Consider the following 23,397-nt stretch of genomic DNA (forward strand, 5'->3'; position numbering starts at 1 on the left):
GTGGATCATCACTAATTTCCAATACAAAGTGTCACAAAGACAAAAGAGTATAGTTGCACTTCTGTACAGACTATCCAGGGATATTAAAATTTTAAAATACTGTAACCTTTTTTTTTTATACTGTCTTCCAGAATAGCTTATTCCTTCAAGGGAGGCTCATTGAGCTTTCTCAATTCTTCATCAGAAGACAACGAGTTTAACGATTTCAGAAATTTTCCAGATCCTAAAGCATAAACAAAATCCTGCAGCACAGACATGAATAGCAGCCTACAGTAGGTACCTGCAGCTCTGGCATTCACCTACTGTGTTGACCTAGCTAGATCACTCCACCTCTAGATATGTTTTCCTTCTTCAGCTCCAGCTTGTACAAAAATCATGACTATTTTCAAAATGCCCTTGTACAGATGCTTTTAGAGCTTTAAGATGCCACAATACTGCAACCATTTTAACAAAGGGTGTTTTGGTGGGTGGGAGAAGGTAACAGACTGCAAAGGAACAAAACACTGAAAAAATCCTTAAATCAAACTGAACAAGAATAACTCTTATGATGCAACTAAAATAACATGACTACAAAAATATTTGGGAATTGGATGCTTTTAAAGAGCCAATGATTTTAGATTTTAAGGAATGCAAAGTATAGGCATCAGTACCAGAAAGGCTGTTTTTTCAGACAGCAGAATACATAGCAACTGAGTAATGTCTCTTTGCTCATGTATCACATGCTTACAGTTGCCTGCTTAAATGATGTAAATTATACAGACTGGGAAAAAAAAAACACTATACCACACTCCCACATACCAGACAATAATGTTTTAACACTACTGAAATGAAACCTCAGAGGTCTTCCTGGAAGGAAGCTACGCCTCCACACTTTGTCACTTTTAACCAGGGAATCAGAGAGAGATATTTTCACATTAGAACAATAATTTCTAACTTTTCAATACTTTAATTAAAATTTTATAACAAATTAAAGTCTTTACAAAAATTAAGCAAAACATAGAAGCAAGTAATTTAGGTAAACAGAGTCCTTTCCAAAGGGGAGTTCACAATTATGTATTCAAATGTAGGCAATGAACAAGAAAAAAAAATATTCCATTTACTTAACTCTAATCACTTGTCATTTTTTTAGTATTTTAAAACATTAAGAACCATGTAATAGTTTGTTAGATACCTCAGTTTAATAGACCATGTTTTCACTATTATCTACAAGCAACCCAAACTTTAAACTTCTGTTGATCATGGAGGTTACACTCCAATGAGCTGCAAGCATATTTCTACCAACTACCAACTGATTCAGTCACGTTTCAAACATAATTGGAATTTCTTTCTCAAAACTTTTACATACAAAAACAGGAGGCTGACATATTTTCTCCTACTGCACACTGTGTACACTCTTTATTTTAAATTACATGGTGGTAGGCAGCACATTTAAAAAAGCCGTGATACCAGAGACATAAAAGAAGTAGTGGTATTATTCAACTCATGCACAATGCCATCCCATTAAAAATAACCTTAACTAAAACTGCTAAAAATTAAGAACTGAAGGTGTGAACAAAGAGTTTTTTATCAATTTAAAGGCTATAGTGCCTTACTAACAGGGTCGCAAAAGAGGGATAAAACTTCTACATAAATATGAGGGTGTGGGGTGGGAGGGTGGTGTGAAAAAGGCATAAAAAGGAAAAAAGTTAAAACAGAAATTAAAAAATTAAAAATGCTCTTCCAGTCAGGAATACAAGGGAAGAAACAGTTTATCCCTCTAAATAAAAGGAAAAAAAAAAAAAAAGAGTTTTGAAAGGAAATGTTAGTTAAGAAGGGATACCATAGTGCAAATAACTTAGAGACACAAATTTATTTGTATTCAGTTTTTTGATAAGGCTATTACTGAACAAATATCAGGGCAAGGCCCAAGTCTGGACTATTAAAAAAACCAGCATAACTGCCAAGAGAAAATTGGGCCCATCCGTTTACAAAACCACTGTGGGGCATATCAAGACATATTTCAAAAACATTTACCCAGATATTAAAAAGGAAGTAAACATAAGTTATTCCAAGACGCTTCAAGAACAATAATCTGTAAAACTAGAAAGCATCTTATAACATGTTAATTTCAGAAATCAATTTAATTAATATATTACTTTGACCATGTTTGCATAAGTCTGCCATCCTTTCATGTCTTCTGCTACAGAAGACACGTATAATTTCCATTATTTATCCTGGGATGGTCTACACAGGCTTCAGTGTGTTCAACTGACCAACTGGTCTTATTGTGATACAGCTCATCTAATTCCCCAAGTAAGTTCAACAACACACTTTTAAAATAATCTACCTATTCTAAAAATTGCTTTGGTAGGAGGTCATTAGCCACATATTTTGTGTTCATCTCACCGAGGAAAGACAATCCAAGCAGACATCCAGTACTGACAAACAACATTAGCACAGGTCTCATGGGGTAACACAGCCAATCACTTAAATGCTGGAATGTTATTCTTGGGCCAGTTCAAAAACTTATTGTGTGTCTGCCATTAAGAGGGCAAAAAGCTGTGATAAGGTCAGACATTAAAATGCTAGTGCCTCACCAAAAAGCATGACATGCATCCAGATGCTTTCTTCAGATTTACAGCTTTCTCCACGCAAAAATGCAGTAAATGAAAGGCACTGCTAGTAAATATCAGCATAACATAACAAATAAGAATGACATTTAAAAAAAAATTGCCAGAACATATACTTATTGCATAGTATAGTCAAAATATTGGGGAGGATGACAAAGCTTTAGGCTAGATCAATTCTATAAACTAAAGCTGCTAATCTTTGAAATGTGCTAAGGGTTAAGGGAATTTAGAAAGGAAAGGACAATTTACTGTCAAATCATTTGTCTTCTAAAGATGCCCTTCTGTCAATATTTTGTTATATAAAATAAAAACATACCAGAAATACACAGTTGTTTGGTTGCTGTTGTTTTGTTTTTTGTTTTTTTCCAAAATGCTCAAAGCTTACAATGCCATTAAGACACAAAACCCCAGGTGTTACCAAAAGTAAATATGTGAGCAGCTTAAAACATGTAGCTGTTTGGAGGGAGTGAGAAGCTGCCTGGAACGGTATCAAAGAAGGGGTAAGCAAAACAGTCAGGATCTCCAGTTTAAATCAGTTTTCAACTACTCTTTTTTCAAAACTTTCAGATAAGATTCTGCATAATTCATAGGTATGAAAACATATTACTAATGTGAGTAGGTAATAAAATTTCAACACTGGCCATGGGAAAACCATATCATACAGAATATTTTAAAGGAATGAAAAATCACTCAGAAATACAATCTTAAAATCAGATATAATTATATAAAACATATATTCCATAATCAGTTTTTCAAACTTTTTTTTTAGCATCACTACACTACACATGCGTCATTCTGTGTTCTTAAGTCAACATCAGCTGGAGACAGATGGAAAACAGCAGTAAACTACTACAAGAAAAAAAGCTGCTATGCTTACAAATGTGAGTTACTTTTATTTCTGAAGACTAGCAAAATGCAAATACTAACTGTATTGTATGTACTGCCACTACACTTAAAACATATTACTATGCACCAGAAATGGATGTATAACTGTGAAGAAAAAAAAAAAAAAAGCAAGCTTAATTTTATAACACTAAAATGCCCTAAGTTTGAGCATCTTTTAAAAAGGGGTTTAAAGTTCTGATACAGTTCTGTTTTGACAAAAGCTCTTAATGCTTACCTCACACTTCAATTAACTCCTGAACTCATTTTGTAATGACTAAAACATCGTATTTCTTAATGTTTTTGTCAGATTACAGCATAGCCTGCTGCTGCAGCCTAAGTGGTTATTTGTCTACTTTCCCATCTCCCTTTCAACGCACAGTATTTGGCAGAATATTAAAGGATATACATTCATATGACAATTATTTTTGTACTTAACCACAGGATTCAGTTTTTCCTTACTAGAGAACCTTGGCATTCTTCTTAAACTTGCAGGTCCTACTCTACAAATATCTAAGAACAACAAATAAACCTAGCATGAATTCTTCATGCATGTAAACTATTGTTCTTTTAACAATTCATTAGTCTTTTTGGAAATAAATACGTTAATATCGAGGAAAACATTAGCAACAATAAAATGTCACAGGGACAAAGTATGTATTCAAACTATACACCCAGGGTTTAAGTATTAGTCAAAACCCAAACAAACTAAGTAAAGAAATAGATGATCAGGGAACAAAACCAGCCTTAAGTCTGCCCAGTGAGATAAGACAATGGAGTCCTTTAAACTCAGTTTAACTTGATTTAGACTTACGGCTACTAAAGTACCTTAACCATAACTGTGAAGTACTGAGCAGCATCCCCACTAAAGGAAAAGTTGAAGCTGCTTGGATACCCTACCTTTATATTTCCTTACTTTGCATGTTGACATATTTCTCGTCTTGTGTTCCATATGCTTACACAGTAGCTCCCAAGACAAATGCAACATTTCTGAAATGTACTGTGCCCTATGTTGTAAGCCCCATGTTCACAATTAACTTTACATTATAATGCACTTTTATATGGCAATACTATTTAAAATAATTACTTCTTTGAAACTGTTTTTCTTAATCACCGAAGTTTTTAAGATATTATATGTTGTTTCTTATCAATAAATTACAAAAAAGTATTTATTTATAAATGTACACTTATACTTTCAATAGCCTAGATAAAAGCATCCTTACTCTTTCTCTGCATCTCCTTCACTTTCTTCTGCATGATCAAAGCTCCAATTATTTTTAAAACCTCCATCTCTCTTGGACTGTGATCTATCCAAAGCTGAAATGAGAACAAGTTAAAATAAGTCTTGATTTCAATCTGAGTTATTAATCAACACAAACTAGAGGAGTAAACCAGATGCATGGATTTTCCCCAAGTATTTATTTTGTTGATGTCAATGTTTAACTATCATTTGACAAAGTAAGTTAATCAATGCAGCAGTGACTCATTTTCCTAAATAAATACAAGTGAGTATCTGTCAACATCTTGATTACTAATACAACAAGTTAACAAGCTATTAAAAATGACGACGTGAGGTAGTTTTACAAGGATTTCAACTGTTTTACTGACCCATGTAAATTTAAGTGTTCTTTCTCTGATATGAACTATATGCACGCAGAAAGGGTCCTAAACTCTATTTAAATGTCTAATACCCAAGCTCGTATTTAGTTTTTCCATATACAAGTAACAGTTCTGAACTGCCCAAAGGACAATTTCAACATAATACGCTTTTTTTTTTTTTTAATTCAACATATGACACTGGCTGGAATTAACATCTGATGATTTCAGTGCTAGCATGAAGTAAGTAAAAACCTGAACTTTCTGAGAACAGCCATATTACATCAAATTTCAGATTTATCTACTGCAATATCCAACAGTATGGAGATTTTCATATAACATGATGGCATAAGGGTATTCTTAAGTGAAGGAGGTCCAAAGCATGAAGACAGCATTCATTAAGGCAAGGCACTGTTCACCCCATGCTTTAATTACTGTGACTAAGAGCTGTCTAGCACAAATTCTGCATGACAGACTATGCAGGGGCTTCAATTTTGGTATAGTTTAAATGTGTCTTACTGTGTTTTTCTTTATATAGTTGGAAATGCATTCAGAAATAATGAATGCAACTCTATGTTTTGATAGAAAAGAAAAAAGATCACAACCAACAACAGAGGTCTAGAGTAAAGCATAAAGAGTGCACACGGAAATATCTATTGCATGTTCAACCTCTGATTCCAGCTACTTACATCTACCAAGGACTTCCTGAGCCATGGGTGATATTTTTGTTAATAACAGCCATTGCTGGCCTTTTTCTTCTACCCACTTGCCTACTTTATAGAATCAACAGCATCTTGCAGTAGACAGTACCTCAGCTTAATTATACATTTTATGAGTAAGTATCTCCTTTTGTTTGTCCTGATTCAATTTGGCATCTTTTGCTCCTACTTAGTACTCCACTCCTTCGGTTCTTGTACTTTGGAAAATAGTAATAAGTAATCCTTCCCTATTCACTCATGATCGCATAGATCTCTGCTGTGTTCTTTCACGGTCATCCTTTTCCCAGGCAGAAGAAGAAAAAAAAAGAGTCAATTTTCCTCACATAAAAGCTGTTTCATGCCTTCAAGTCACTCTCAATGCTTCTCTCTGAACCTCTTCTAGTTTACTGTACCCCTTTTGAGATTAGGATACCAACTCTATGAGGAATATTCAAGATGCATACGTGCCATGAATTTCTACAGAAGCAGTATGATGTTTCTGGTTTGTTCTTTATTCCTTTCCTAATAAGTCTTAACACTGGATTTGCTGTTTTCACTGCTATGGAGAACTGCATTGATCTTTATGCACTAGATAATTCCATCTTTCACTCACAGTTGGTAAGAACCAGTTCAGAGCCATTCATTGTCTACAAAAATTCTCTCTCCTACTTCTTATTCACTCGGCATTTACCTACACTGAATTTCATATATGATTTTAACCCACATAACCCAAAATCTGAGCATCTGCAATTTTCTTTAATTAGCTAGCCATTATACTAACCCAAGTAAAGTTTGCAACATCTACAAACTCACTATGAAACCCTTTTCTTTATATGTGTGCACCAACGTTAACACAGTACCTTGTAGAATTCAATGGGTTACTCCTATTAACAAAACGAACCATTTTTGCCCTCTCTTTCCATCTGTTGCCAGCTGTTCCTTATAAAACTTTCCATTTTCTCCACAGGCAACTTAGCCTCTCTGAAAGCCTTTGGTAAAGGACTTTACAGAGGGAATAATGAAATTAATTGTGGTCTTCATTATCATTTTTACAAATTTGGGTTGTATGGTCACAAAGCTCATGGATGTAAAGCCTCTCAAATACTACCTTTTTAAAAAGCTGGTATCATCTAGCTACCTTCTTTACCTGTAGCAGAAAGCCTGTAACCAACAAGTAACACACTAGTCATTAGCTCCTTTATCCCCGAGTTCCTGTTAAAACACTTGGATGAATGCCATTTGATCCTGCTGCCTTGTTCATTGTTTGCTTAATGTACTGCAATTTCTTCCACTGATGTTTTGTTTTGAGTTATATACTCTATCACACTCTTTCTTAAGAAATATTCTGGCATAAAGACCTTTCTAAGTGTTGCCAAAGTGGGTGCAAGCAATTCCATTTTTCAGCTATGACCTTCTATCCTCCAAAACCACCTTTTACAACTTGGGTGTCTACTGTCCCTACAAATACTCCAGAAACTTTTCTGCTGAGTTTGAAGAAACACTTAACAATAGTTTTTATGCCTGTTGGGAGTTACTAATTTTTTTTTTTTGCCTGCCTCATTAGAATTATAGGTTTAAACCACCACCTTTTTTATTATTCTTTATTTTCATCATTTGGACAAAAGTTCAGAGGCAAGAAGGATGATATTTTATTTCAGACATCTCCCCTTACTCTGCTGTTTAGCCATACCAACATATTGCGGGTCTTTTCAAGTCTATTTAATTAAGCAGCATGCATGTACTGTAAGCCTCCAATATGGCATCTTTAAATAACTTCCAAGCTGTCTGCAAATATTTTACACTCTGGCTGCATCTTTCAGTTTCTTTTCAAAAAATTTCTTAATATTTTCTTTAGTCCTTTTTATTAATTAAATATTTCTGTATCAGATGGTTTTCCTTCAGGTTTAAAAATTCAGCATTCTTGCAGGACATGACAGACTTCAAAAACAAGTTGCAAGACTCTCCAACAACACTCTCTATATGCTGCAGAGCAAGTACATTCAAGAGTCCCAATTTCACATGAAAGGAAATTGCTGAAATACACTGCCACTTCTTTTTGCACACAGCATTCTCCTCTAGCAGGAGAACTGGAAGGCAGTGTTGCACCGAGACTTCCCTCAGCATCTGTGTCTGCAGCTTTCAGAGTTTCTCTTAACTGGTTACAACAGTCATCATCCTGGTCAAGTAACTGCTAATGTAATTCCAATGTCATATTTTTTACATAGTCCTTCAATCTATCTGGATTTCGTATAACTTTTGGAGCCATTAAGTCTGATCTGACTTGAACATTTTCTGGAACATAGAGTACTTCTTCAGTCAACACAATCAATTCTCCTCCACCAATCCCCCTTTAGTCTCAAATTGTCATAAGGTCCCTGTAATTATTTTCCTTCTATCTGATTTCAAATAAGTTAATTCTACCAGTTTCCAGTTCTCCCATTTTACCTAAAATATTTTCTCTAGGTTTTTTCACACAAATGAAGCAAACACATTTCTTGGTATTGGGGTTCTTTTGGTTCTTTTTCTGTTTAAATTAGGCTGTTTATATGTGATTTTCTACATCATTTTTACCAACTTTTACCACCTCAGTTTTACCAACTTCAGTAGAGGACATTTGTTTGGTTGTTTGGTTTTTTTTTGTTTTGTTTTGGTTTTTTTTTGTTTTGTTTTGTTTTTAATAGTTTTATCCACTGAGCATAAATTACATCAAACCATGTGCTGCTCACATGTATCAGCCTCCTCCCACTCCAGGTGCCACAACACTGGTTCTATTTTCATTTTGAGAAAATCCATCCCCACTGCATAGAACTCCCACTCTAAAGAAGGAATTTACAACTCATCTTCCCTGCACATTATTTTCTGTCATTGCAACTGCCCATTTTTGTGACCCTGCACCTGCTACAGAAGATGCTAAGATTTCTGTCATGTGCATCAATGCTACCAGTTCTTCTGTTGCATTCTCTACAATTCTTCAGACATCTTATAAAGTTTACCATCTCTGCTCCCAAGAGACAATTTGCCATGTATCCTGTCTGCTGTCATAAACCCAGCAACCTATTTGTGCAATAATCCAGTTCACCGCTACAGACAACCTCAGTTGTCCATGAAAGAATAGTCTTAGTATCCCAGCTCAGATCACTCAGATCTGGATCAATTTCCACTCTCTCTATTACTCTTGGTCCTACCAAAAATGCAAATCTAGAAGTATACCATCACGTTAGCCAGATTGTTCACCTAACAGAGTTACTTAATCTGAATGGTCAATTAGGATCTGATTCTATACAGGATTGAGATTTTTTTTAAACAGGGATGACAAGTGATCTGTCACACAGCCTAAGTCTCTATTTTGTACTAAGACTTAAATTTGGAACTTCTGTGTTGCAATTTTTACTATGTATATTGTGAAGACCATTTTAATCAGCAAGACACATTCATACTCAGAAGGCAAAAATATTCAAATGAGCGGACCTGGCCCTAAGATATTGAGCGAACAGAAGTCAATGGCTATGCCTCTGCCCAAGAAAGCAAGCACAGTGGAGCAGATTTCACTAGCAATGACAAATCATTTTTCTTCTCACTATAAGCTCCCTTTGGTGCTGTTATACCAAGGGAGATTAGCAATTCTAAGCCCCAGAAACTAGATGGAATTTAAATAGACACCTTAAACTGGTGTATCTGACATACATCACTGCTTTTTAAAATAACTGTGGTGAGTGACATTTCATTTTTAAAAAGCCAATTAAAAAACTGCTGAAAAATAATTTGTTAATAATAAGTTTTGATAAAAGCTTTTATGGCATTATTAACCACATCCTGAAGTCACCCTTTTAAAAATCCCCATACTGCCTTTTTGTGTAAAACCCAATCAGCAAATTCTGAACTACAAAACAAAGTATGCATGTAGGAAGAATGGCAGAAAGCAGAAACCTTTAAGCTACTCTGTGTGGTCACTGCTTCGTAAACTCCTTTAGCAGGAGTTTCTATCATTCAACAGTGTCATTAAGCAATTCCAAAATGGAAGCAAAAAAGTTCACAGTGGGTCTCCATAAAATAACAGCAACGTTGTGCATTTGCAAAAACAAAAAAAATCCTTTTGAGTTCTGCCTAAAACACTGAAGTTAGGAGTGACATATACAGTATTTAGTAAAGTCCTAGCGTCTAACAGAAAGTATCATCTTAGAAGACTTTTTTGCATGTCTTGTACCCCATGCTCTAAGGCAAATCATTCCATATGAATCTATATTACAGCCAACCAGAAAAACACATCTATTTCTTTTCATTGTTTTGGATACAATGCTGTATTTGGTTTGCATGGCAACATTTCGATAGCCAGGGGGAGGGAGGCATTGCAAGGGGGGCTTCTGTGAAAAGATGCCAGAAGCTGCCCCCACATCCAATAGAGCCAAGGCCAGCCAACTCCAAGATGGACCTGGTGCTGACCAAGACTGAGCCCATTGGTGACGGTGCTAGAGCCTCTGTGATGACATATTTAAGATGGGGAAAAAACTGCTGTACAACAGCAGCCAGGAGAGAGGAGTGAGAACATGTAAGAGCAAGTCTGCAGACACCAAGGTCAGTGAAGAAGGAAGGGGAGGAGGGGCTCCAAATGCCGGAGCAGAGGAACAGAGATTCCCCTGCAGCTCTGGTGAAGACCATGGTGAGGCAAGTCATCCCCCTGCAGCCCATGGATATTAATGGTGGAACAGATATCCACCTGCAACCAGTGGAGGATCCCACACCAGAGAGGTGGAGGCACCCAAAGGAGGCAGCAACCTCATGGGAAGCCTGCACTGGACCAGGCTCCTGACAGGACCTGTGGAGAAGAGCCCACACTGGAGCAGGTTTGCTGGCAGGACTTGTGACCCCATGGGGGACCCATGCTGGAGCAGTCTGGTCCTGAAGGAGTGCACCCCATGGAAAGGACCCACGCTGGAGCAGTTTGTGAAGAAGTGCAGCCTGTAGGAAGGACCCACATTAGAGAAGTTCATGGAGGCCTGTCTCCCATGGAAGGGACCCCGCACTGGAGCAGCAGCAGAGCATGAGGAGGAAGAAGTGGCAGAGGCAATGCATTGTGAACTGACCACAACCCCCATTCTCTGTCCCGCTGCACTGCGTAGAGAAGGAAGGGGAAGGAAGTTGGGAGTGAAGTTGAGGCCAGGAAGAAAGAGGGGGGTGGGGGGGAGGATTTTCTAGATTTGTTCTTTCTCGTTATCCTACTCTGATTTCATTGGTAATAAATTAAATTAATTTCCCCAAGTTGAGTCTGTTTTGCCCATGACAGTAATCTCCGAGTGATCTTCTCAGGCTTCTCAGAAGCCTTTTGTCATATTTTCTCTCCCGCTGTACAGCTGAGAAAAGAGAATGATAGAATGGCTTGGTGGGCACCTAGTGACCAGCCAAGATCAACCCATCATAGATGCAAGTACTGGCCACACAAAGATCAGCTTTTCTAGGAAAGCAACTTTTTCAGACGTACCACTGGATTGCCAGAAGAAATCCCCATCACCCCCAGAATAGAACAGTAGAGACTTTTAAGGTTTCTATTACAACACACAGAAGCTTTTACAAGTCTTTCGTCTGCTGAGATCACATCTCTTTCCATGTGTCCAAGAACCACCCTAAACATGAAACCTAAATCAAACAAAGGTTTGATTCAGGACCCAGGACCGAGGAGTTTTTCCAGGAGGATGTGAAGTTCACATTCTTTCTCCCCAGTTACACTGGTCTGAAAAAAAGAAATAATAGAAGGCTCATCTTACAAATGCTTAGACTATCACAACTGCAACCAACTTATCAGATATTGCAGCATTCACACAAAAAATGCAAATTAATTTAAATGTGCTCAGAATCACTGCCTTCATCTGGACTCATATTTAAGTAAATTAAAAAGAATGCCTCTAAGCTTTCTAATCTGTTGTTCATTTAGAGTCATCACTTACATTGTTACGAGGATACAAGTACTCATAAAAATCTGACACAGAAACATTTTTTAATTTTTACCTTCCCTGTTGCTTCATTATTCTTTCAGAAAGGCTTCTATGCAAAATAGCTTTTTATCTTCCAGCTTTGATACCATCAGCTCTAGTACATCAACTGTGTAACCACAGTGAGGTTGCATTTTCACATTCTGAAGCAGCGCTACAAGAACAGGCTTACGCACCCCTCACACTTCCTAAAAGCTGGGGCTTCTTGCTCCTTTCCTGTACTCTGTGTACGTCAGCACAGCTGTTTCTTCACTGCGAGCAAACCTGGGGAAGGAAACTACTTCAGGAAAAAAATAACCTTCCCCCTCCCCTGCCACTCAAGCTATTTTTCAACCATATCAGTTCCCCTCTCTGTTCAACTACACTATCACAGCATAGCTATGACAGCACAGCAGATGTAACAGGCATCCAAGAACCAAGATTGTTTCAGGCACTAAGGATACCAAATAAATCTGCATGGAACAATAGCCTAACCTACATTTATAGGTATAGATTTAGAGATCTATTGCTTAAAAGATGCTTTAACTTTCCTCTCCCTAAATTAGTTGCAGACACAGAAAAGCTGTTAGAAATGAGTTTGACAACAGGCAGTAATCATAAATTGATAGTAAGTGAGATATTACGTGAAGCACAGAGTTCAGTAGTTCTGTAAGTTTGATCATTTGCTAAACTGTGTTTAATATTTTCTAAGTATTAACAAGGAGTATCAGAGGAGGATAGAGCTTTGAAGTATGTTAAACATTTTCTTTGCAATGTCTTTGAAGTTTTTTCTGGTAAGATAGCAGCGGTAACCACACAATGGATTAACTAGTGTTTCTTGACCTCAACAGAGATGTAGAGGTATCACCCAAGGATGCTGCCCTTATGATAGCATCAGAAAACAATGCACAAGTACTTCAAGAAGGCTTCTTTACTTACCCCAGCAGCAAAAAGAATGCTAAGGAAAATGTGGGCCCACTGCTCAATGAGACAGCAACCTAGTGACAAAGGACATGGAAAAAACTGGAGAACTTGACCCTTTTTTTTTTTTTTTGCCCCTCCAGATTTCACTGGTTCTGCCTGTTGACCTCTCAGTTCCCCAACTCTACCAGCAGAACTTTTGGGAGTACATCATCACCCACTGTCAAGGAAGATATGATTAAGGAACACTTAAGCCAGTTGTACATGCAGAATTCCATAGGACCAGACAGGATACATCTGATGGTGCTGAGGAAGCTTGCCAATGTCACTATTAGGCCACTCTACATTATCTTTGAATGGTCATTGCATGAGAGAAGTTCCCAATGACTGGAAAAACGTCATACCTATCTTCAAGATGGGCAACAAGGATGATCTGGTGAACTACAGGCTAGTGTGCTTCATCTCCACCCTTGCTCAGGTTATGGATTAAATCTTTCAGAAATCCATTCCCAGCTACAGGATGACAAGAAAGTGAACAGCCAGCATGGATTTACCAAGAGCAAATCGTGCCTAACTAACTCAACTCCATTCTACAGTGACAAGGCTGGCTGCGTAGGTAAGGGGAAAGTAAGGCCTTTTGCAAGGCCTTTGACATGGTCTCCCACAGCCTCCTCAGAGCCAGATTAGAGAGACACAGACTGAGTAAATGAATGAGAAGGTGAGGGGAAAAACAGCTGGACCATTTGGGTCAAAGAGTAATGACTACCAGCACAAATCCAGCTGGTGGCATCCCTCAGTGATTAGTACTGGAGCCAATACTGTTTAATGTCTTTGTTAATGATCTGGATGCTAGGACCAAGTGCACTCAGCAAGTTTGCAAACAATACCAAACTGGGGAAGCAGTTGACACACTGGAAGCCAGGGCTGCTATTCAGAGGGACTTAACAGGCTCAAGAAATGGGCTGACAAGAACCTTAAAAGTTAACAAAAGCAAAATGCGAAGTCCTACATCTGAGACCAAATAAGCCCATGCAGCAGTGCAGGCTGGAGGCTGACTGGCTAGGAAGCACCTCTTCAAGAGGATCTAGGGGTCCCAGCAGACCACAAATTGAACATGGATCATCAGTGCACCCCCCCAGCAAGGAAGGCCAACCTCATGATGCAAAAGTTTAGCCAGCAGTCAAGAGAAGTGACTCTTCCCCTCCACATGGCACTTCCATATGAAACTGTAACTGGATCACTGCACTCAGTTTTGGGCTCTCAGGTATAACAAAGACATTGATACACTAGATCAAGTTCAGTGAAGGGCTATCAAGATAGCCAGGGGGTTCGAGCACATGACATATAAGGAGAGGCTAAAAAAGCTGAATTTATTCAGCCTTCAAAAGGGCGGAGGGGAGACATTCTTGCTGTTTTCAACTACCTAATGGGAAGACAGAGAGAAGATAAAGCCAAACTCTCCACCGAGATACACAGCAAAAGGATAAGGGCCAATGGACACAAGATGGAAAGAAGAAAAATCCAACTCAATGCAAAAATGTATTTTTTACCATGAGGGTGATCAAGAGTGGACCAGGTTGACCTGAGAGGTCACAAAGCCCTGAGCAAACTTCTCTAACTGGGCTTGATTTGGATAGGAAGTTCCAACCCACGTCAAGTAAAACCTGTGACTACTCACTCGTAGGTACAATCACCTAGGGCAACTGCACCATGATCACAAACACTTCCAAGATGAAGTACCTCAGTCACTTTCCTTCTTTTCTCTCTCTGAATAAAGTACGCCACCCACCCAAACTTTCCACACAAGTAAAATAATTTTAATAACATCAAAAGCAGGATCCAACAATAAAGGGGAAAAAAAGAAGTAAACAAAAAAGTATCTTTTTCATCTCTAGTACTATGAATACACGTAATTCTCTACTTACGCAAGACCTTTCTTGCTAGACTGGGGATACACTAAAAATTCAGAAAGAAAGAAGGCGGCTTCAGTGTTTTTATAGGAAATATAACTATAGAAGAGATACCTTCCTATTTTATAGGAAAAATTGAAGGATAAAAGGTTAGGATAGGCTACAGATGATTTCTGAACTGCCAATTTACTCTCAAGATATGAAAAAGTATATAAAGCTAACAAGCCATTTCAAGGAAGATAACGCTTGAATAAGAATTCCAGAATATGATTTCTGTGGCAAATCAGTATGTGATGTTAATCACACATAATCTCAAATTCTGAACATTGGAAGAGTTTTACAAGACAAGCAAAACACAGCAGGAAACCTTACAGTATATTATGCATCAAATTTGCACACTTCTGATTTTAGACTTAGTTATGCACCACGGGGATCCATCTTCATAAAAAAAAAAGCTAAGCTTGTGCAACTGAGAATATAGCAGCACTAAACAAACAGCAACCTATTTTCAGAAAGTGCTGAAAGGCAGTTATATACCGAATAAGATTAATAACCTAGCCTAACTACCTGGAAATTAGGCAACCAACACTTTGAGAAGGTTTCCAGGTTTGCTGCAATAATTGGAATGTCAGGTTGAAATAAAGCACTGTATTTACATACCAAAAGGAAGAAGAAGAAAAAAATATCAAGAATTTGTACTATTTAATACTTCTGGATTTACCCTGCAAACTGTCAAAGATGATGTCAGATAGATATTAACCCCTTTATAAAAACATACAGAAATTAAAGTCCAGAAAGGTTCCATAACTTCTACAAGAAAATAACTTGCAAATGTAAGACAGAAGAAGAAATTCTGAAGTGTAACTAAAGCAGAAAAAAGCAAGACACTTCTTTGATGTTGTCATCTATTCAAAATTCACCTGAAATGGACAGCAAAAAAAAAAAAGCACACAAAACCAAAACACTCAACAAACAGGAAAACCTCAGTAATTTGGTCAAAAGAAAAAGGCACATCTTGGAAAAATCTGAGTAGGAAAAGGACAAAAGGAGGATGAAGAGTTAATTAAATTGTAAGCTGTGAGAAAAATTTGCATTTGCCTTTCTGTAAAGGCCAAAGACCTGTTTTTTTCTCCCTATTCTTAGTGACACTGGCAAGCTTTCATACCCATATGAGAGGGTAGACAGCTGGATTAGATTGCTGATATGGCTGAAAAGTAACAGAGACTAGCTCCACCAACACTTCCCTTCCCACCGCCCACCTCCCCCTCCCCCCCCGGATTAGTTTTCTGCCAATTTAGTTCCTTCAGCCAACTTGCCATGAAGCCAGAGAAGTGCCAGTGTTGACTCAAGCAAAGCTGCAAGCGCACTGTCTCTCGGAGGGGCAGCAGGACTGTCACTCTGAGAAGCACTGAGCAGTTATGTAGCCTTGGTTGCTATGTAAATTGCTGGCACAATTATTTGCATAGCCATACAGTATGGCCCCAGACACAGGGACTACTTACTAAGAGTTAGAAAACGACCCTGCAAATATACATACAGTTAAAAATCGAGTAAATCATATCTGTTTATTAAAAAAAAAAAGTAATCAGAGAAATGCAACACAAACACAGGCAACAGCCTCCTGGCTCACACTAGATACACTATATACTTCAACTCCCTTCGCAATTAGAGAGCATCAATGCAGTAAAGCATGATGCAACGCAACTACATTACTGCATTAAAAACGCATAAATCTTTGTAATAGAAGTATCAAACTTCACTAGAGCTAACAACAAGTTTAAGGAACACTGACGACTGCAGACTAAACCACAGTACGCTAAAATTCACTAAGCAGGCTTTATTTTTAAAAAGATAAAAAATAACTTTAACATCCCTGGAAAAACAAACATTTTCTCAGTAATTACTTGTAAAGGCAGTGAAGATGAGGAAGTACTATGGATCAGCTAATTTTTAATATACAAAATAACACATGCCAGCTTGCTAACTGCACTCAGTTATGAACTTACTTTCCAAGAAATACCACTCAAAAGACATCTGAAGCAAAACATCCAACTTTTTAAGAGACCATCCTGCAAGTGGAGATGAGTTTCAGCTACCTTCATCCAAACATGAAACACATGCTTACCTTGATCTGTCAGTTCTTTCTATCACAGGGCACAGAGTCAGTCTTTCTTCCAAGTAAGGAGCAGTGCCTCTACCATCTAACAAAGGCTTTGCCAGATGACAAAGAACATCTTTACTACATTAATGACAAATATTATTTTTTGTGGTATTCATCAGGTAAAGACTCAGCTACAACATATTTGCTTTATGGCAGAACTACTAGTTTAATCTCAGTTTAAGGTTTACTGCTCCACTGTGCCAGGCGTATGCAATCATAATAACCTGGACCAGAGTAGTCCAGAAGTTCCCTTTTGAAAGTTTATTCTCAATCGTAAAGGACACTTAAATTGCCTTCTGAGCAGTAAGCCTTGGTAGAAATAAAGTTATGATGGACTCTTGTAAGTGTTTCAAAAAGAAGTGAGCCTCAGAAATTACAAAGGCAATTGTATGAAACCTAACTTCTATGGAATAGTTCAAATTCTCATCTAATGGGCTCTTGAATACTCTTTCTGTTAAGACAGACGTATTAAATTCTGTCATCAGCAGGATACTCATATTTTGCTAATGAGCCTTAAAAATTGGACATGCCAAACAAACACAACATTATATCCTATGACATTAATAAAAATACATCAGTAGAATGAATTTTAGTACAAGTGAAACAACTGTGTGGCAATGGATAAAAATCTCATGAAAATAACAAATATTTTTGCAGCTGTTTCTTACAGACATAAATTTGTAAGATTACATAATATTAATCATGTCATATAGTATTATGTTTTACCACACCAGCAAAATATTATTGGTATTTATCATTCCTAAAACATGGTTGTGGCAAGTCTTATAATAAACAAACAAAACCCAGGTAGACTTTGCTCCAGCTACAGCTTATATGGTCCGAAAACAACCAAACAAAACCCCAGGAAGGCTTAGCACAGACTTTCTGAATCATCACTGTTCTTTATTTACAATCAGAGAAATATATCCCAAATTCAATGTCTTTCACTCCAAATTATTCTTTCATAGGAATTATTGGGACATGCATTCAGACATGTTTCGTTGCCTCATGAAGCACTTGCCTGTTAACAAAAACTTTTTAAAGGCCTGCTGACCAACCTGGGAAGAATAACCACAGCCTGTTAATTTATTCCCTCCAGTCTCCAGCCTTCACCATAAACTTCTGTGCAGAACCTGTTATTTAAAATAAATGAATTTCCCTGGGCAGAATAAAGTTGCTATTACATAAAAGTATTTATTCTAAAGTTTAAGTTATGTATTACACCTTAACAGAACTTAACTGGTCACCAGGGAGAGATGAAAGGGGGAATGTCCTACTCACATGCAGAGTCTGCCCTCTCCAATCCAAGCCATTGTCCTGCCTCTCCTGCTTACCCTTCAGTGAGCAACAGAGGTTTGGCAAAGTGCCAATCTGGCAAGACAGTACATAGCAAGTTCCATCTCTTTGGCAATAAACTGGTAAGTCTCAGGGGTGGCGGACAGTAGGAGACACACAATGAGGCTGGAATTCGCAGGGGGGGCAAAGGGGGAAGAGAAGCAGACCCCTCCCTCTTCCCCCACCTGCAGCAGTGAGCCCTAAGAGCAGCACAGCCGCAACACATAACTAATCATAGAAACAGAACAGTTTGGGTTAGAAGGGACCTTGAAAGGTCATCTAGTCCAACTCCCCCCTGCAATAAGCACAGACATCTTCAACTAGATCAGGTTGCTCAGTCCTGTCCAACCTGACCTTAAATGTTTCCAGGGATGGGGCATCTACCACTCCTCTGTGCAACACGTTAAAGTGTTTCACCACTCTCATTGTAAAAAATTTCTTCCTTCTATCTAGTCTGAATCTACCCTCTTTCAGTTTAAAGCCATTACCCCTTGTCCTATCGCCACAGACCCTCCTAAAAAGTTTGTCCCCTACCTTTCCTGTAGGCCCCCTTCAAGTACTGCAAGGCCAAAATAAGGTCTCCCTGGAGCCTTCTCTTCTCCAGGCTGAACAACCCCAACTCTCTCACCCTGTCCTCACAGTAGACGGTTCCAGCCCCTCTCATTTTTGTGGCCCTCTTTTTGTGGCCGTTCCAACAGGTCCATGTTTTTCCTGTGCTGAGGACTCCAGTTTGACACACTACTCCAGGTGGGGCCTCACCAGAGCAGAGTAGAGGGGCAGAATCACCTCCCTCGATCTGCTGGCCACGCTTCTTTTGATGCAGCCCAGAATACAGTTGGCCTTCTGGGCTGCAAGCACACATTGTTGGCTCATGTGCAGCTTTTCATCCACCAGTACCCCGAAATCCTTTTCTGCAAGGCTGCTCTCAATCCCTTCATCACTCAGCCTGTATTGATACCAGTGGTTGCCTTGACCCAGGTGCAGGACCCTGCATTTGGCCTTGTTAAACCTCATGAGGTTCACATGGGCCCACTTCTCGGGCCTGTCCAGGTCCCTCTGGTTGGCATTCCATCCCTCAGGTATGTCAATTGCACCACTCAGCTTGGTGTTATCAGTTAATATGTTCTGCTAGTCCCTATGCCCAAGTCAGTTAATAATTTTAAGCCTTGCAAAGAGAACCAATAAATAGTTGGCACGCAGCTTTGCATCCAAAATTGAGTCGCAGTATGATAAGATAAAAGCAGTAACGTCACAGTTCACTGCTTTAGGGAATCCATACACCCAATTCATCATTACCCTGTACAAGACAATAGCATCGCACCTTAATCATTTTACTCTTCTTTGGACAGTTTGAAAGCATGATTTTCAAATTTGATATCCATGCTGCAAATTGCTAGTGTACAGTAACTATAAGACATTAGTACTCAAGCATTTACTACAATCCTTTTAATAACCAATGTATGTTAGAACATATATATTACAACATAATTCCTTCCACAGATTTAGAAAAAAGTTACTCAAACAACAGTATTGCCAAAATGATATTTCTTTAACTTACAGCAGACATTACACCATAAATAAAAAACACTCAATCAACTTATCAAAAGTTATTTCCTCTTAATCATTCCTGTTAGCTACAGTACCCAAATAACCATTAGCCATTCTGTATTTTGATCTATTCTAGACTGTAATTCAAAGACTGATTTCCATTTGGCACAATCCCCAGTTCTGTGCAGGGAGACTACACCATACAAGAAAATTAAATAAGTTTTCAGTACTTTTACGACATTCTGTTGCAAGTACTCAAAAGACATCTCACAAATTTGTCTATGTACTAATGAACAACTAAGCTCTACTTATAACATGTTAGTAGTTCTCAAAAAAAGCTTCCAACCTAAATACGTATCACTGAATTAGGCAGTGATTTAATGATTAAAAATACACCACTTGATTTTAACCTATTATTTAAGAACTGGTTATCTTTTCCACATTTCCTAACTCAGCAGCAAAATGAAAAACATTTTTTACCTTATATTTGTGAAGGATCAGGGAAATAAAGATTGCCAGGTAATTCTTTTTGCATCATTATACTCATCAACACAGGCTGCTGAGCACCCACTGCAGAAGAGCCATTTATTCCTGTGAACATGACATCCACAAGCAACTGACTTGACCAAGACAAGACACCAACTTTGACTTCACCACAGCTTAAGATCTGCTTCACCTGAAAGTGCTACACATGCTAGGCTGTTGAACACAGTAAAAGCAAGTTTAAGAACACATGCTTTTAAAAATGAAACATGTGAGATAAAATTGCCACCAGTTTTAATTCTATATAATAAATAATTTTAAGCAGGAAGTAATCAAGTACAGAGCACCAGACAGATTTCAACCTATGTAAGAATATCCCTCCAAATTGAAACCAAATAGGTGCTAAAATGTAGGCCAAAAGAAAGGAACTTTACAAATCTGCCTCCTGTCTCACAATGGAAGTGCCTTTTAGAACAATCAGTTAAGAGACGAATTACAGTTGCCCTTTTTCCCCAAAAAAGAATTTGTTCCCTGTATCTTTACAGCCTCCCTTACCACAACAGCTCCACTTCTATTTATCTTGTTTTCTCAGCCTCCTCCAGTATCTTAAGCTACCCTGTATACTCTTCCACTCCTTTCTGCAACACACACACACACAGACAGAGATGTACACTGTCCCGTGTACTGAGTCCTCTAGCTGCCCTGACTCCTGACTGCTCAGACAGCATATGTACTAACACCAGTTAGCAGCAAACCAAACCATGCTGAGGGACCACCGAAACGTTCACTTAAGGGACACCAATTTTGACTTCTCAGTTTATGGAAGTGGACAAGTTTCACAAAATTTCTAGCTATTTACCCGTGAGATCTCTACTCCCCTGCAAACAAAAAGGTTTAATAGCTATTATCGGGAAGGGAGGAGACAAAATTATGAGAGGTGACTCAAAACCCCCTCATATTCATATAAAGCAGTATTTATAAGTGGTGAGTTTGGTGATTAGTCTCACATTATAGTACCTGCTACAATGCAAAACACCTTGACAGCTCAAGTATCTCAATTAAGAGACACAGCGAAAACTTTATAGAAAAGGTGAACTCTGACACTGCACTGAAATCCATGCGTAATCTTCCAGAAACAACAGTAATATAAGTCAAAGTTGTTGTTGACACCGTTACAATAAATAATTCATTATGTTTTATCCTTGTACATAAAACAAGAAGCAAAAGACTAAAATATCCAAACAGGCTTATCATAAAAATATCTGTGCAAGCAAGACATTTGCAAAATGTCAGTTTATGCTTGCTATCAAGCCACATATTGATGTTATTACTTTTTTATTTATACTTATATGAAGAAGAGTGTAAGGATCTCTTTTAGGAACATTCTCAATTTAATCTTTTTTCGGCCACTAAAACCCGGTAGAATTTCTGTACTTTTTCTGAGGAAAGAGTAGTACTTTACTACCAAATCCAAGTGCGAGCAAATAAGGGATGAGGCGTACCATACAAGATAGTTACTCTTACACCTGAGGCTTCTATGTCCCACTGTGCAAAATTATTATAGCAGCAGCTACTTAGGAAAAGATACCAAATAATAAAAGCCTCCATCATGAAAAGCAGAAAATTGCACACAGACGCTTTCCAATTTAGAAAGCCAAGAACAAGCCTGGGATTCTAGAATCCTATGTCTCAAAATTAAAAAGAAGGTGATGATGTGGAAGAGGACTTGGGCGCAGGCTATAGTTTTAGAATGCACTACCAGGCATATTGCAACATATCTTACAGAGCATTCATAGATAAATGAAGTTTATTTTTAGTATCTTTCTATATACTTTAAGACACAGCCTGTCTTTCTTAATATTTCATGCCGCCTATCACCCGTTAGATTTACACATACAAAAAATAAGACAGTAAGAAGAAAGTTTCAATTTGACTTTGCTGAGAAATAGTTCTCAAGTGGGTTTCATTCATAGAAAATAATCTGTCATGGAAGTCAATGAGAAGGTTTCTTAAAACCACTGGAAAGCACAGCTGAACAAAGGTGGACAGCTGAAAACACATATGCAGTGCTGGAAACAAATGGGTCAGAGGACTGGGAGACATAAGCAAGCCATGGAAGAGTCACAAAGTTCCCACTTTCAGATAGAAAACTACTCTCAAGAAAAACAGAAGGAAGGAACAGAACATGTCTGGACACCGATGGGACTGACGCAAACCAGAGAATAATTCAACAGCCTAAAACAGGAGTATAGATTATGACAGACACAGGAGAAGGTGAATGATACCCGAAACATCCCTTGCCCTTATTTTCAAGCTAATACTTATCTCCACTAGGTTATAAACAAAGCATCAGAGACTGCTTCAGAGACAATTACAACAATTAAGAATTAAATTTCACTGTTAAGAGAAAAATAAAGAGAAGACTCATAGCAGATAGAAAAATTTGAAGTGTTCTATCTGAATATAAATGTCACTCTGCCCTCCTAATTTGTATTACTCCCAGCAGAGATTTCTCAATATGATTAAAAAAAAAAAAAAAAAAAAAACCAAACAGGAAAGGCTGACCACCACTTCAAACTGCAACTCTAGGTCTATACACTAATACACAAATGCTGTGTTTCTCCACCACTCCAGAATCTCAGCTACCTTTAAGAAAATACACAAGTCTACAATCCTTGCTTTGGTGAAGACAATTCTTTACATGTGAGCTGAATGAAAAACAAAGTCTTCTAGAGTCCTCTGGCAGACAACTGCGAAGTTTCTTCTGCTGCTAATGGGTAGTCCACATAGTTTTCTCTATTGTTATTAGGAAACCTGTAGCCAAGAAAATGGAACAAAAATTGAGTGAATTCCTGTCATGTTTGCACTAAAATCTCTCAGCAGCTTTGAAGGTAGGGACTGGCAACATTCCTTAGAAAGCAGATCCTCAAAAAGAAACTTTGATACTGCTTCTCAGCTTCACTACTGTAACCACCAGGATGAAAAAATTAAACAGGAAGGAATAAAACATTTCTTCTTTCTCCTGGAAAATACGTGCATTTAAGAATTCTTTAAAGTTTGCCTGTTATATACTGTACGAACATAGTGAAACTTTAAATTTAGGGCTGGAAAATAGAAATTACAACTTCCTTGCAACTCAGTAACACCCAAGGAGGCAGAATGTAACAAGAGTTCTCACAATTTTTCTCCAGGGGTAATGATCAACAGTCCTGTCCATTCTTACATGTTGAACACTCCTCTATTATAAATCCAAATAGATTTGTCTTTATATTTCAGTTGTGACCATCATTT

At 38.0% G+C, this 23,397-nt stretch overlaps 1 protein-coding gene across 1 annotated transcript in view; it reads right to left on the reverse strand.

Moving 5' to 3' along the window:
* SENP6 (SUMO specific peptidase 6) overlaps nucleotides 1-23,397 on the reverse strand; it is an 88,664-nt gene that overhangs the window by 62,020 nt on the left and 3,247 nt on the right. The window contains exon 2 of the mRNA XM_082480686.1: nucleotides 4,715-4,808. Within this exon, the coding sequence (XP_082336812.1) occupies nucleotides 4,715-4,808 (94 nt within the window). The remainder of the gene's footprint in view (nucleotides 1-4,714; nucleotides 4,809-23,397) is intronic.

This window comes from Vanellus vanellus, assembly GCF_965231255.1.
Source record: "Vanellus vanellus genome assembly, chromosome: 3".
Lineage (NCBI taxonomy): Eukaryota > Metazoa > Chordata > Aves > Charadriiformes > Charadriidae > Vanellus > Vanellus vanellus.